This window comes from Lathyrus oleraceus, chromosome 7 (genome assembly GCF_024323335.1).
Source record: "Lathyrus oleraceus cultivar Zhongwan6 chromosome 7, CAAS_Psat_ZW6_1.0, whole genome shotgun sequence".
NCBI lineage: Eukaryota > Viridiplantae > Streptophyta > Magnoliopsida > Fabales > Fabaceae > Lathyrus > Lathyrus oleraceus.
The window spans coordinates 226,130,152-226,145,926 of record NC_066585.1 but is presented as its reverse complement, the minus strand read 5'-3'; the positions used below and the strand labels follow the sequence as shown (position 1 = coordinate 226,145,926).

General features: G+C 35.3%; 1 protein-coding gene across 1 annotated transcript; it reads left to right on the top strand.

Annotated features, from left to right (window-relative positions):
* Positions 1–9,163: 9,163 nt before the first annotated feature.
* On the top strand, positions 9,164–15,775 carry LOC127100348 (succinate dehydrogenase subunit 6, mitochondrial; the record flags this gene model as incomplete). Its single annotated transcript, XM_051037484.1, is given in 4 exon segments — positions 9,164–9,322; positions 9,557–9,777; positions 15,230–15,332; positions 15,539–15,775. Coding segments are annotated over 3 exon segments (441 nt in total). The 5' UTR covers positions 9,164–9,322; positions 9,557–9,591.

The following is a 15,775-nucleotide window of genomic DNA, read 5'->3' as shown; positions in this document are numbered from 1 at the left end:
TTGGTTTAGATTCCTGTTTAGCAAAAAGATATCTCAAAGCAGCATGGTCAGTATAAACAATTACCTTCGATCCTAACAGGTAAGACCTGAATTTGTCAAAAGCATACACAACCGCTAGCAACTCTTTTTCAGTGGTTGCATAATTCATTTGGGCAGGGTTCAACATGTTACTTGGATAATAAATCACATGCAAGAGCTTTTCCTTTCTTGTCCTAGCACTACCCCTGTTGCAATATCACTTGCATCACACATGATCTCAAAAGGGAGAGATCAATCAGGAGAAATCACTATAGGAGCAGATACCAACTTACTCTTAAAGATTTCAAAAGCTTCACTGCATTTTTTGTCAAAAAGAAAAGGTGCGTCTTTCACAAGCAAGCTAGTCAACAGTTTGACGATCTTTGAAAAGTCTCTGATGAACCTGCAGTAAAAACCTGCACGTCCCAAGAAACTTATTATACCTTTTTCATTCACCGGTGGTGGTAAATTAGTTATTACCTCCACTTTTGCTTTGTCTACTTCTATGCCTTTGTTGGAAATTTTGTGTCCCAACATTATGCCTTCATGTACCATAAAATGGCATTTCTCCCAATTTAGGATCAAATTTGTTTGCTAGCATCTTTCTAGCACAAGAGACAAGTTAGTTAAACAATTATCAAAAGAAGAATCGAAAATAGAAAAGTTATTCATAAACACTTCCATATGCTTTTCAAGCATGTTAGCTAATATGGATGTCATACACCTTTGAAATGTGGCAGGTGCGTTGCACAACCCAAATGGAATTCTCTTGTACGCGAAAATACCATAAGAACATGTGAAAGCGGTCTTCTCTTGATCTCTAGGGGCCACTGCAATCTGATTGTACCCCGAGTATCCGTCAAGGAAATAATAGTAATTATGACCGACCAACCTTTCTAACATTTGATCAATGAATGGCAAAGGAAAGTGGTTCTTTCTTGTTGCAATATTCAACCTTCTGTAATCAATGCACACTCTCCAACCTGTAACAGTTCTTGTTGGAATCAACTCATTTTTATCATTTTTTATCACAGTAGTTCCTTCCTTCTTTGGTACCACATGCATTGGACTAACCCACAAGCTATCGAATATGGGGTAAATCAGCCCCGCATCCAACAACTTTACAACCTCTTTGCGAACCACTTCTTTCATAGCTGGATTAAGTCTTTGTTATGGTCGAACCACCGGCTTATGATCATCTTCCATCAAAATCTTGTGCATGCAAATTGTCGGGTTAATACCTTTCAAAACCTCAATCGTCCATCCAATAACACTCTTGTATTTATTAAGTACTTGGATGAGTTCTTCTTGTTGAAAACTTTTCAAACCGGAATTAATAATGGCAGGGCATTTCTTTTCAGCATCAAGAAACACATACTTCAGATTCTTAGGTAGTTGTTTTAACTCTGTCCCCTTTTTAGGCTCTTGGTTATTTTCTGATGATTGGAGTGGTATTAAATCTTTCCACCGGTGTGGTTTAGATCTAGTCCACTGAGGTTGTGCTTCCATCATGGTTATCACTTCTGACTCTCTCTCATCTGCATCACTTTCAAAAATTGACAAGCTCAAAACACGTTCTAAAGGTAATTGTGGTGTTTTCATTTCAATTCCTTGAGCAATCACTTGATCTATTACCTCTATAGTGTGAATCGTGCCCACACCATCTTTGTATTGCATAGTGTTTCGAACATCAATTTTCAATTCTTCATCATAAACTTTGAGAGTCATTATTTCTTCCTCTATGTCTATCATACACCTTCTTGTTTCTAAAAATGGTCTGCCCAATATGAGAGGGATCTCCTCATCTTCAGGCATCTCAAGAATCACAAAGTCAACCGAAAACACAAATTTATCTATCTTTAACAGAACATCTTCCACGATTCCAAAAGATCGCCTACCTGAGCGATCAACAAACGGAAGAGTCATCATAGTCTCTTGAACGGTGTCAAGGCCCATTTTTTTGTAAATGGACAGCAGCGTTAAACTCACACTAGCTCCCAAATAAATAAAGCCTTCTTTAATTTTCTATCACCAATAGTGCAAGGAATAGTAATAGAACCCCTATCTTTCTTTTTCACATGAACTTTCATACCTTGGAGATTAGCACTGCAAGTTTCAGTGAGGATGATTGGGTCTACATTTGTGGAGCGCTTCTTAGAGATGATGTCTTTCATGAATTTGACATATATTAGCATCTGCTCCAGAGCTTCAGAAAATGGAATGTTTATCTCAAGTTTCTTAAACATGTCCAAAAACTTCTCAAAATTCTTCTCATGTTGGTCTTTCTTCTTTTATCTCAGAGGATAAGGACGTTTAATAATTTACTTGGCAGTTTTTTCTTTCTCATTCTCCACTATAAGCATTATACAATATCCTCCTTCGTTTTCTTTGGTTCTTTGATTTCTAACTCGAATTCCAACAACCCATCTTCTTATGCAATTTTTTTTTTCCGGTTTCTTAGTAGACTTACCACTTATGGTCACCACAACATTAACATTATTATGCTCACGAGGATTTGTCACTGTGTCATAGGCAAGGTACCTGGAGCTTGAGAACTTGATGCCAATTGTTGTGTTATCTGACCCATCTGAACTTCAAGATTTTTTATTGATGCGGTGGTGCTTTCCTGATTGTTTCTACTCTCTTCTTGGAACTGAATATTGTGAGCGACCATTTTCTCAATGGCAATCTCCCAGTCTGCTTTCTTTGGAGCTTGTTGTTGTTGTTGTTGTTGTTGTTGATATTGAGTCTGATATTGACCTTGACCCTATTGTGGAACATTCCCTTTTTGATCTTTCCAGGAGAAGTTTGGATTATTCTTCTAACCTGGATTGTAAGTGTTGGAGTAAGGATTATTCTACTTACAAAATTTTATCTCTTCAATTTGTTGAGGGGTTACAAAGAAATACACGTGTGGTAAGGTCCATCACAAATCTCACAACTGACGGTCTGAGCAGGTTGAACTTGAGCTACTTGTTGAGTACCTATATTCATAGCCTTCAACTTCTTTTACACTTCAGCAGCTATTGTATCTTCCAAACGGATTTTATTAGTTTCCAGCTTCAGATCAATAAATCCCTCAGGTTTGCATGTACACCTATCATACAACTCCACATGCTCATTTTCAGCTATCGTTTTAATGATCTTTTTAATACTGGTAGCTATTGAGAAATTGGTTGAGCCACCGTCTGCTGTATCAATAAACTATTTTGTCTTTATTTTGAGACCATTAACAAACATTTGCATCTGTTCGTCAGATCCATATTATGAGTTGGGCAAGCCACATGACCCTTTTGAATCTTTTGTAGGCATCTCCCAAAGACTCACCCTCCTTCTGTTTGAAATTTAAGATTTCATACATTTTTCTCAAAAATATCGATGCTGGAAAATACGCATTTAAGAAAGTCTTTAAGTCTTTTTAATCTCTTCCCATGATGTAATACTGCCAACTGGGAGAGAATAGAACCATTCTTTTGCCTCTTCAGCTAAAGTGAACGGGAACATTCTTAACTTCTTTGCTTCATCAATATGACCATCAATTTTCAAAGTAGTACTCATGGTCAGAAATCTCTGCAAGTGCTTGTTTGCATATTCATTCACTTTCCGGTGAAAGGTTTTCTTTCAAGTTGATTGATTGTGCTTGGATGCAATTAAAAATCAGGCACATTCACCAGTTGGTTGACAATTGTTAATCTATCACCCGGTGCATTTGCACCCCCATAGTCACCAAGGAGCCTTTCTGGTGGTGGTGGATTTTCACCCATCGTTTCGGCCTCTCTTTCTGGCTCTTTTTCCGGCTCTGAATTTGGCTCTTTTTCCGGCTCTGAATGAATAAGTGGTTGTTCTTTGTCCAATTCTAGCTTTGCTAATATAGCTTGTCTGAGTCTTGCATGCAAAGTTCTTTCGATTTTTGCGTTAAAAGGAAATTCAGCTGAGGTCCTACCTCGCATAAAATATCAGAGGCAAATTAGTTGATAAAAGTCAAAATAAATTAAATGACAAAAATAAAATTTTAGTTGCAGAGCAACAAAATTTCAATTGAGCTAAATTTAAACTCTATATTTTGGCATTCCCCGACAACGACGCCAAAAACTTAATTAGAAAAATAGCAAGTGTACTATTTTGCCTGTATAGTAATAATGAGGAAAGTTCCCCGAATGTTGATCTCAAGAATTGCTCGCAAATATCGAGTTAGAATTGTTGTTCAATTAAACAAAAACTTGTGTTGGAGTTTATGATTAAAATTTCTAAAAGTAATTGCAACTAAAATAAATAATATTGTAAAAGGGGTTTTCAAGGTAAATGAACATGCCAGGGAAGATGTGTAATTTATCCCTGTAACAACTCTATGTCACTATTGCATCAATACAAATCAATTAATTACTACTAGTTTTCAATGATATTTTCTCCCAAGGCCTTGGTGAGAAAAACTTTAATCGTTCAACCCTAATATCTATGTCCATAGAAAATTACCGTTGAAATTAAGCCTTAATATATCGAGAATAATCTGGTTCATACATGGTATCCCTAGTCCTAAGTGATATCTACTGTAGAATAATCTTATGAAAACATTATCAATGGTGGTCCAGCCTAATTGATAATCATACAACAAACTTAATTGTTCCGAAAGAGAAAGCATTAAACACATCAAAAGATTACGGTAGTTCTGAAAAAAATATTATCATTGCAAATGTAAACTCAAAGTCATTACAAATTCAAATCAAGGACCCCCCCCCCCTAGCATTGAGGGGTTTAGCTACTCATATTGTTCAAAATAATTTCAAGATAAAAATTAGACATTACAAGTGATTGGATAACTTGGATCTTCAATTATGTTTGCTCATGAAAATCTTTCACTCTCCGAATTCCCTAATCTCTCCGATTTTCAATCGTGTAATAATTCTTCGTGCTCTCCAAAAGTCGTCCACTCCTCGTAAAAATTTTCCTATATAGTAAAAATCCACTAGCCCTGATTGGATATCCTTAAAACACCCTTTTAACTAAATACTTAGTAAAAAACAAAAAAGCAAAATGAATCAGCGCCTGAGCCAACACGGTCCGTGTCAGCTGACATGGGTGGCCGTGTTGCACCACTGATTTTCCAATTCCCTTTTTTTTAGCTCAGGCAAATTGACATGGCCTGTGTTGCACCACTGATCCTTCCATTTTCTTGAATTCTTGTAAGTCTATCATCCTGCCACGGCCCGTGTCAGTTGACACGGGTGGCCGTGGCAGACCCCTTGTAGCTTGGCCATTTCCTTTCTGAAACACCAGATTTCTCCACTTTCTCAAACTGAGTCTTTTGGGTCTTCTACTCAGACCTGAAGAAAATAAAAAATAGACAACCAAAGCATAAAATGCAGAAACAACAATATGTAAAAGTGTTCAACAATATGAAGTGTTGTTCCCTTTGGATTAGTTGCATTTTGCAAAACAACAATATGTAAAAGTGTTCAACTTTGCCAAACTGCTTAAAGATGTTTTTCTGATGCAGAAGGGACACATGTTAGACGCGATGTCACAACATGTGGGTACGACATCTGGGCCTTGCTCAACATGTCAAATTATTGTGTTTTTGAATGAATTTTCTGTTGAATATTCAGTTAGATTTTATTGCTTTTATTTAACAATATGATTATATAATTTGTTGGACAACTGTGAAGATCAAATCAGATTTAAGTGTGATTTAAATTTGAATTTGAATTGAACTAAATCATATATTTTCGTTGGATATATTTATGGAACCAATCTTATCCAAAATTTGTGAAAAGATTATGGACGAAATTAAATCAAAGATCTAAGGAGAAAAACCCATAATACTTTTGCTATATAAGGAGCTCAAAACCTACATTTGAAAGCAAGCAATACATTAAAGATGTGAGAGTGTTAGGGTTTGTTTTTGAATCCTTGTTATTGTTGTATAAGGAATATAATTTCAATTAGCATCAGAGCAGACACCCTAGCCTGTTTGGGTGAGCTCCATGGAACATAAATTTTTCCATTCTGATCTCTGATATAAATGGGGGTAGTTACAACTTGTTAGGTTGAATTTAAACCCACTAAATTAGCTAAAGTGTCATATATACATTTACAACTAATTATGTTAATTAAGAGAATAACTATTACAAATAAATGTACAATCTCAACATAATTATTTCTAATAATTAGCTAATTATTGCCAATAATTTTGTTGACATCCCCCTCAAATTGATGTTGGTAAATCTACCAGCATCAATTTGCCAAGTAGAAAATTGTGCCGCTGACGTGTCAAGGTTTTAGTGAAAATGTTAGCTATTTGAACAGATGTTGAGACATGTGGTAGATTGAAGAATCTTCTATCATAGGCTTCCCAAATAGAGTGACAATCAACTTTAATGTGTCTCGTCCGTTCATGGTAAACTGGATTTGCTGCAATCTGAATGACACTGGTATTGTCAGCATGCAGCAAAGTTGGTTGTTATTGAGAGAATCTAAGCTCAGTAAGAAGACCACACAACCATATTATTTCAGAATAAGCGACAGTCATTGTGTGATATTCTGCTGCAGTGGACGACTTTGAGACTGAATCTTGTTTCTTACATTTCCATGAAAAGCGAGGATTCCATAGGAAGATACACCAGCCAGTAATAGATTTTCTTGTGTCTGGACATCCAGCCCAATCAACATCATTATATGCTTGGAGTTTAATTGATGAATCAACAAGAAAAAATAAACCACAATTTGGGGTGCCAATGAGGTATCTAATGATTCATTGTACAACTGAAAGATGGAAATGTCGTGGAGCTTGCATGAACTTATTAACTGTGTGTACATCGAAGGAAATATATGAGCGAGTGATAGTTACATAGATAAGATTTCCTACCAGTTTGCGATGTTGAGGGGATCATCAAGAATGTCACCTTTATCTCTTCTATATTTAATATTAACTTCCATGGGAGTGTCTACATGGGTTGGATTTGTGAATCCAGCTAGCTGGACCAAGTCTTGAATATACTTTTGTTGATTTATAAAAACACCCTCATGATGATAATGCACATCTAAACCCAAGAAATAAGTGAGATAGCCTAACTCTTTCATTTGAGAAGTTGAATGCAGTAAGTGTTCGATTCTAGAAATAACATCTTGATCAGAACCTGTCACGACAATGTCATCCACATAAATAAGAAGCACCACCATGCATCTAGGAGTCCTTTGTAGGAAAAGAGATGGATCATACTGACTTTAATTGAATTTAAAACCAACTAGTGTCGATCGAAACTTTTCAAACCAAACTCTTGGTGCCTGTTTCAATCCATATAAAGAGCGTTTTAGTTTGCAAACAGTGTTAGGTGAATTTTGCCATCGACATGATCCCACAAATCTTTTCCTGTGACGAAAATCTCGAAATGGAATGCCCAAGTTGAGTAGTTTTTGCCATTAAGGCGAACCAACAGAACTTCATGCTTTTCGGTAGACATGGAGCTATAGAAATAAGAATTGAACAAGAACGCATAATTGACAATACATGAAGGCACATCTAGAATTTGTATGTCAAGGTTGCAGCTCCTTACCACAAAGTTTGAGAATATGAGAATGAATGAAGATGCGTTTATATGTGAATTCTACATCAGGTTGTGTGATATTTCCAATATTTCTTTTGCCTTAGGTGAAAAATGTTTGAAGAAAAATTCTCAGAGTATTGTCTGAGAGGTTTGATATGAAGTAACTGTTATTGAAGAAGCTCAAGACCTGATCAACATTAAGGTTGATAAACTCATTGATTCCTTATAAACCTTTGAGATCTCCATCAATGACAGGCACTGAAAAGAAGAACAAAGATGCATCATTTCTCTCTAACACTGAGGGAAATGGAAGTCAAGGTGATGAAGAGGAAAACATGTCAGATGTTGTAGCTCTTCTTGGAAGAAATTTCAACCAATGCTTGAACAACTTGGACAAAAAGTGGAGGTCAAATATCTAGAGCAATAGGTCTGACATCAATCCCTAAGACAAAGGCAAGAATGTAGACAAACTCAATAGTGACAAGGATACTCAATGCCTCGAGTGTGAATGCTTTGGACACATCAAAGTTGAATTCCATTCCTTTCTAAAGAAATAGAAAAAAGGGACTATCTATCACCTGGCCTGATTATGATAATGAAAGTAAGGGAGAAAATGTAAACAATGTAATGACTTACTCTGGAAAATATGAGGCATAAAGTGAGTCAAGTGATGAAGGCACAACAAATAAGGAGTTATATGCTACTTATAGACTTTTACTCACCAACTGGGAGGAAGTTTGCATGGAAGTTGAAAAACAGAAGAAAACTATCAATGGTCTCATCCAAGAGAAGGTGAACCAAATTACTAGCATCATTGATCTAAAAGAAAAAATTGTTATGTTAAACTCAAGTTGTGGAGAACATGACAAAATCTATACATATGTTGAACAATGAATCTGATATGTTGGATGAAATATTAGAAGTTGGGGAAATATCCAAAAACTAGAAGGGAATAGGGTTTGACCCCAAATCATCCTAAGAAAGACACAAATCATCATAAGAAGTTTGTTTCCCCTTAAAATAAAACTGAACACCAGATGTTGGATCACATGTCGCAGCATCCTACAAACGTGTGTATTTCTATAATGGAAAGAAAAAAGAACTCAAATCGAAAATGTCATAATTCAAAATATGTTTGGAACTAAGAAATTAAATGATATATATTCACATTTTATTATTTGAATTTATAAATAATGGATGAAGAAAATAAATATAATGAAATCCATTTTATTCTATTTTATTTGATTTATGTTCTTCAATTTTTATTCATAAATTTAGGAGTGTATGTAGTGAAATGAACTACTGGTGCTACTTTTTTTAATTTTGTTTCATACACATCTAATAAAATAAAATTTATCTTTCATTTTGCTACACTCCACTCCATATTTCAGTTTACTCTTTTGTAATTCATCCATCCAAATATAGTCTAAATGGATTTTATTCCAATAAAATTTTCTCTATTATAAATAATATTTCTAATTCAAATACACATGTTTTTAACTACTCACTTGCAAATTTTAAATTATTACATATTTATTTACCGCGTGTGATGGATCAATCCTAAAACTCCTACAAAATACATCAATTTTTTTAATCAAATTTTAATTGTATTCTAGAGTGAAGGAAATATGACAATAAATGGATCTGAAACAAAAAATCATATATTATTTTCATTTGGTAAACCTAAACAGCAAAACACTAATTTCAGAAAACTACTCTGCTCGTCATTTTTCGTCTTCTTCGTCAGCTTACCCCTCTCACTGGTTTGTTTTCAAACTCCAATTTCTATCCCTAATTTTATTAATCAAAGCTATGATCCATCAATCTCATCCATTTAATTTCAATTTCTACCATTTATTTATGGATTTAATTTCCAAACGTTTATACTCGATACATGAAAATGGATTTATTCCTTTCAATTTGTTTAATCGATCCATTTTTCATTAGATTCAGTCATCAATGTTTTCTAAGGAATTGAATTTGATTGTTCCATGCAGAGTGAAACAATTGAAGGGGAAAAAGGGTTTTGGTGATGGCAGGTAACACTCAGGATTCATCATCTCAGTCTTTCTGGGAAGGCTACAAAGAGTTTTGGGGCGAGAGGTTTTCGTTTATGAGCAATTATTCCAAATTCATCAAGCGTGATAAACCTCTCACCTCCTGGTCTGACTCTGATGTTGAGGAATTCATAGCTTCGGATCCTGTTCATGGACCTGTGGTAATGGTTCTTCAACTTTTTTATCTCCATTTCTGTCTTTTCCTGTCATTTTGTGCGGTTTGATTGATTTCCTTTGATGCATTTGATTCTCACTAGTTGTTGCCGGAACTTCTACATAGTTTATGATTTGTATATCTTTTATGTTGGTGTTGTCAAGTTGTATGGTTATTTGGATGTTCTAGGGTATAGAGTTACTTATTTTTGCTAGCTGGCATATGTTTTATATGGTTTGATTGGAGAATGACTCTCTCTCATGCATGCTTGGTTAGCTCTGTAGCACCGACACCTCTGAAAAAAGTGTCTGTGTCACTGTCGGCGTCTGAAATTGGTTATGCTTGGTTAGCTCTGTAGCGCTGTTTTTGTTCTTGGAACTCTTTCCGTAATCATTATTTTTCATTTAATTTCTTTCTCTTGTTTCGGGGTTTGCACAATATTCCACTGACCGTATGTATTGCTCTTCGTGTCTTTAAAAAATCTCGCCATTTCATTGGGTGAACTCATTCAAACCGTCTTCCTCTATATTTTTACATTCCATCTCGTCTACCCTACTCCTTGTTAGATACAATGTCTGACGTTAGGAATGAGTCTATAAATCCAATGGACCAAATACTAGCTCTACCCACATGGCTTCTCAAGTCGGAGTTGATATTTCTAATGAATTGTGCGATAGGGAATATGACTGGGAAATTATGGAGGCAGCCTTACATCTAACTAGTATTAATGCTCGAGGGGAACTGAAGGATCAAAATGTGGAAGAGTTGAGTACCTCAAGTCTCACCAGTGGCTAATCATTCCTTCTGGGTTAGGCATTAATCCTGTCACACCTCTCACGGGTCGTTCCAATCCCCAGTCTGACCTGATTACCAACTATTGGCAAATGACACGAATGTCATATGATCGTATGAAGGAGCTCATGCAGCAAAACACTCCTGCTGCTGAGATTGCAACACTGGACTCTACACCTGGGACATCTCTCTTTGCTGACTGGGGTGTAGGTCCTGCAGGTGGGGTGGCTGATCCAAAGACTGTTGTTAACGTTTACATGTTTGTTAGTGAGAAAGCTCAGATGAACTTTGATGTACGTGATATGGGAATTTTTAATGTACTAGATAATATGTCTGTCACTGATGTTGCTTGGAAGAATCTTAATGATGTCACTAGGGATCGTTTGGGTTTGAAGATAAATGAATACACTATGCAACAACTCGCTGGACTGAATCTCGTTCCTTGCTCTGGCTCATCTTTGGCAGCCTGGACTAGATCTTATGGGGTAGGTTGCGGTATTATGTCCCATCCAACCTCGAAAATGGCTATATAGTATTGCTGGACTATTTCTTCTGCAAAGGAAGAAGACGTGGAGGCTTGTATAACTTGGGAGAAGCATTCTGGAAAGCCGATTAATGTGATTTGCTTGAATGTTCTTGCGTTGTTTGGGCTGTTTCACCTCAATAAGGATCGGACGTTTTGTACTAATGACAATAATATGAACCGTATTTGTACTTCATGGCTTAATACCCTTCATACTATTACCACAGAGGCAATGCAGAATGAGATTCTTAAGCAGAAAGAGGAGCTTTGTAGGATTGCTCCTCTTCCATTTGGACTGGCACAGACATACTGGCTTGCTCAGGTGCTTGGGAAGAGGACTGATATGCCGGCATCGAATCTGGCTCTGAGGCTTGATGTTTTGCCTCCGCCAGTTCAGAGGATTATGATCGTTTATTCTAGTCAGAGGGATTGGGGGAAGTTTCCGGCGGGTCAGGAAGTTAATAGTATATATAAAAAGCAGATTGAGTTGGTTATGCAGGGTGTTGGATTAGTAAGAGATTGTCCACCTGCTTATTCTGAGTTTTATAAGCTCTATGGTTTGGATATTAAAAGTGTTCTAAAAAGTGAAATAACTGAAGCGGCAGATACACTGATGCCAGCAGTATGTGGTTATGCCAAATCAGGACATGGTGATAAAGGTACAGCTATCGCTATGAGTCTGAAGACTGTGAGCAGGGATAATCGAGTAATTACTGAATGGTGGGCCAAGAAGTGGAGGAAGGACCTTGGTTCAATGAAAAAAGAAGCAAGGAAAGCAGATCAAACATCCGATATGGAGCCACTTGGGTTAAGTTGAAATATGTGTTTTTGTTTAGTCTACCATTACTGGCTAAATTTTTAGTATTGTGTTAGAATCAATACAAATTTCAATGTTAATCTTCTACTATCTATTTTCTGAAAATCAGTCCTTCAGTTTACTAAAAAAACTTTGTTGAATGTTATTGAAGAACCAAGTTATGGGCTGGTTGCTATACTTACTCCTGTCAACTTATGGGTGTTGTGCTTTCTTTACCTGAGTTTTTGGTTGTGACTTGGTTGTGCATGATTGAATTGAATGATTTGATTATTCAACATATATGTGTTGTCATCCACTTATATGTTGATTTGAATTGAAGGACATTGGTTCAATGAAAAAAGAAGCTAGGAAAGCATAACAAACATCTGGTATTAGCCATCTTGGTTAAATAAAATATGTGTTTTTGGGAAGACTACATTACAGGATAGATTTTTATCGTTAAACTTCAAATTGAATCTTGTACCCTCCCTATTTTCTGGAAGACGGTCCTTCAGTCTATTAAAGAAACTTTGTTGGATGTTATCGATGAACAATGTTAAGGGCAGTTTTGCTATACCTCCTCCTGTCAACTTATGGATGTTGTGCTTTCTTTGACCTGAGTTTTTGGTTGTGACTTGTTTGTTTTATTGGGGTTACATCATTAGTCATAGATAATCATTTTTTTATGGAAAAAAATTGTCATTTTTTCAAACCAAAAATGTTACTTTAAATAATTTTTAGTACTGTACTTTGCAAGTTTGTTTCATCAAAAGTAGTAGCAAACATTAACTCAAGAAGTTTTTTTAAAATTGACTTGTTATTGAAGTGCACGATTGAATTGAATGATTTGATTATTCAACATATGTGATGTCATCCACTTAGTATAATCTCTTTCATTTTTCTCTTATTTCCTCTCCTGACTCTTTATCTCTCCCATAATCTCATTTTCTCCCTTGATTAATTTTTTTTAATAATGTGTTAGAACGAGATTAAGAAAGAAATAGAAAGTTGGGAGAAAGAATGAGATTAAGTAAAAAATAGAGTTAGGGGAAAGAATGAGAAAAAATTGAACGAGAGGATCTAGTTTGACGATATAGATATGTGATCTATGATGAAAACCAAAAATAGATCATAAAAATTCCTTGATGTAACAAATGAAAAATATCAAGCAATAAAATTGCTGATGGTGGGCTCAAACATAATGTTTTTTTAATAGAATATATAATGTAAACTGTGATTATAAAAACAACCTTGAAATTTGCCAAATAGTTAGTGATACCAATGAAAGCACAAAAGCATTAAGTAGTTTAAGATACATGTTTACACTCTGCACTTTTAGTTGGAAGCTTTGGCATTTAATTTAAATTCTTCTGTCCTGGTTCATTCATTTGATGTTGCTGCTTTTTGATTAGTTTGGTGACTCTAGACTGCACAAGCAGCACAACATCAAGAGATGAAAACCACTATTTCTTTTTGCTTATGGTAGATGTGGTGTCTAAAATGTCTGGTAAATCTATATATATGGATCAAATTCCTCTTGGAAGCTCTTCTGATACCCTCGTCTGATGACACAGACATCATACTCATGTAAAAGGACATGCTATTTTGTGTTTTTTTTATCATTATATTTGTCAGGGAAGCCATGATGACATGTCTCTTCAGTTAGTTTTGTACCATTCGTTATTTTTCAGTGTTTTCTGCATGATTAAAATTTAAGTCACTAACTTAGACAGTCTATCATGACTTGTTAAAAACCATTCGATAGAGATTTACCAGACAGTCTATCATGACTTGTTAAAAATCATGACTAAGTTAGTTTTGTACCATTCGTTATTTTTCAGTGTTTTCTGCATAATTAAAATGTATGTTTAAAAGATTTACGCTGATTATGTAAGTTTGTGGGAAAAAAGTTAAAAACCACAAAAAGTGAAAGTTAGAACGAAGAGTTCTTGAAAAAATCTCTATAACGAGCTGTATCATATAACTACTTTTTCTAAGCTCAAATAAATGGACCACTGTATAAAGCAGGGTCTGTGAATTCGGACTTCCTTAGAGATATTTGGATGCTCCAGTTGTAATTAGTTGGGGTTGGGCATTAACTTTGATTTTCAATTTTTTTTCTTCTTTTACCATAAAGAGTTCCTTCCATCATCAGAACATCCTTTAGACATCATGGATGTCATCTCTTTCCGTCATTCCTAGATTTCACTGACATACATCGGTTTGAATCTCATAATTACAAGATGGCGGTAATGTCAAACAACCACAATCACGAATTCTTTATCATATATATATGAATCAGATAACACTGTAATCCGTCATCATGAATTAAGTTTAAAGATAGGCTGTTTACTGCCAAATTTCTCTTACTGATTTGATGTATAGTTTTTATTGATCTCCATCTATTTCTAACTATTGGACTATTTTTATTTGGTCAACCCCTCTTCATTGGTGCATGTATGAATCTTCTTTTACATGTTTGAACAATCTAAGACAATAATTTACTATTTAGTGATTTTTCTACCGTGGTAGTTGTCCCAGTATTTTCTATAGCAACTGTATTCCAATGCATCCTGCTTGAAACGATCCTTCCTTTCATCTTCTTTGCTTAAATATAATGATTAACATTTCCTTCCACTCTACATCATTTTGGATGATGAACTTAATTTACTTAGAACCCATGACTTCTTGTATTATAATTTTATACGCTCTTCAATTTTCATCTCTAATATATGATTTTGGTTTTTTTAGATAAATTTGTATTTCATATACTTTGTTTTACTCATACTTAGGTGGAAGCCATATGTGTCTAATGTTTATCTCCATATTTCTATCTTTCCATTTATTTATTTTCTCTAAAACCTTCGCCGATTATAATTGTCACACGCAATTATGCATTTTGGTGGTCTCTTTGATATGTTGAGTAAGGAAGTCTAGTGCACATATATATTTGCAGGGAAATCATATCTATTTTACTTTGTGTTCTCACTTCTGAGAGCAGTCATGAACTAAACATGTTTTCATTACCAATGGTGATTGGTAATGAAACATCCAGAGACTATCCAAATGAGCAACCATATTTTTCTGTTTCATATGTGATGATGATTTATATTGTAGCTTGGTCCCTTAATTGCAAATGATGTCATAACTAAATTGCTACTCCATTTCTTTCTCAGCGGCTGTTTGTGGCTACAAAATTTGAAGATATGATTTTCTTAATCCTTTTGTGTTGCCTTTTTGAAAAATATAGATAGCTTGACCATTGTTGATCTTGTGTGTCTTTACTTCAAATTTAAAATTAACAGTTATCTAAAGTGCTGCTTGGGTAACATCCTTTTCTCATTTCAGCTGAGAACTGCTAGAGAAGCAGTGCAATATGGCCTCACAGGAAGTGCTTTGGGAGCGTTATTCACTGCCGGTTTTGCCTGGAAATATTCAAGGAGTTTACATGGTAATCTGTTATTCTTTATACCATCGAAACCTTTTACTATGCATAAATGTTTTTGACTCTTCATATTTAATAATATTTTCTACTCGGAGGTTTAATGTTAGTTCCTCTTCATAGTGAGTAATTTTTTCTTTAGGAAAACATTTCATATGCTCTTGTCAATGTTTTACTATTTTTCTTACCAAATGTCATGTTTTACTATTGAACAGGTACTGGTCTGTCCTTATTAGCTGGAGGTGTATTTGGATGGACATTTGGGCATGAAATCGCAAATCATTCACTTCAACTTTACAGGGTGGACACATTGGCTTCTGAGGCTAAGTTTCTGGAGTGGTGGAAAAGTAAGACTGAAGGATATTGAAGCTGCTGGTATCTGGAAAGTCAATGCTGCATTTGTTATCGTTTCTGGAAAATTAATAATGTTTTCGGTGTTGCCAGTGCTATTT